General features: G+C 69.5%; 1 protein-coding gene across 1 annotated transcript; it reads left to right on the forward strand.

Annotated features, from left to right (window-relative positions):
• Positions 1 to 45: 45 nt before the first annotated feature.
• On the forward strand, positions 46 to 615 carry LOC146597945 (myotonin-protein kinase-like; the record flags this gene model as incomplete). Its single annotated transcript, XM_085301232.1, has 2 exons — positions 46 to 190; positions 313 to 615. Coding segments are annotated over 2 exons (448 nt in total), but the record flags the coding sequence as incomplete, so codon positions are not given.
• Positions 616 to 823: the final 208 nt, after the last annotated feature.

Consider the following 823-nt stretch of genomic DNA (forward strand, 5'->3'; position numbering starts at 1 on the left):
CTGGGGGACACCGGGTGGCAGCGGCGTCCCCACCCCGCCGAGGAGGCCACCGGCACCAACCGTGTGGTCCCCACCCCCCGCCTCCCTGGGCGTCAGGGACATCAAACCCGACAACATCCTCCTGGACCGCGCGGGCCACATCCGCCTGGGCGACTTCGGCTCCTGCCTCAAGCTGGGGGCGGACGGCACGGTGAGCACCCAAGGGTGCCTTCAGGGCGCCCTAACCCCCCCACCACCACACCCCGAGCACAGCCCCGCTACGAGCCAGCAGCGAATCCACCCGTGGGTGTTCCCCCACCCCACCCCACCCAGGTGCGCTCGGCCGTGGCCGTGGGCACCCCCGACTACCTGGCGCCCGAGATCCTGCTGGCGCTGGAGGACCCCGGGCGCTCGTACGGGCCCGAGTGYGACTGGTGGGCGCTGGGCGTCCTGGCCTACGAGATGTTCTTCGGGCGGCCGCCCTTCTTCGCCGACTCCCTGCTCGAGACCTACGGCAAGATCCTGCACTTCGAGGTGGGCCGCCGGCGCGGGGCGGCGCTGCGAAGGGACTGGGGGGGCACTGGGAAGGGACTGGGGGGGATTGGGAGGCACTGGGAGAGCACTGGAGGGGATTAGGAGGCACTAAGAAGGGACTGGAGGGGATTGGGGGGGCACTGCAAAGGGACTGGAGGGGATTGGGGGGCACTGCAAAGGGACTGGAGGGGACTGGGAAGGGACTGGGGAGCACTGGGAGAGGACTGGAGGGGATTGGGAGTCACTAGGAAAGGACTAGAGAGGACTGGAGGGGACTGGGAGAGGACTGGGAAGGGACTGAAGGAGACTG

This window comes from Rhea americana, unplaced genomic scaffold (genome assembly GCF_003343005.1).
Source record: "Rhea americana isolate MKP2758 unplaced genomic scaffold, rheAme1 scaffold_1744, whole genome shotgun sequence".
NCBI classification, from domain to species: domain Eukaryota; kingdom Metazoa; phylum Chordata; class Aves; order Rheiformes; family Rheidae; genus Rhea; species Rhea americana.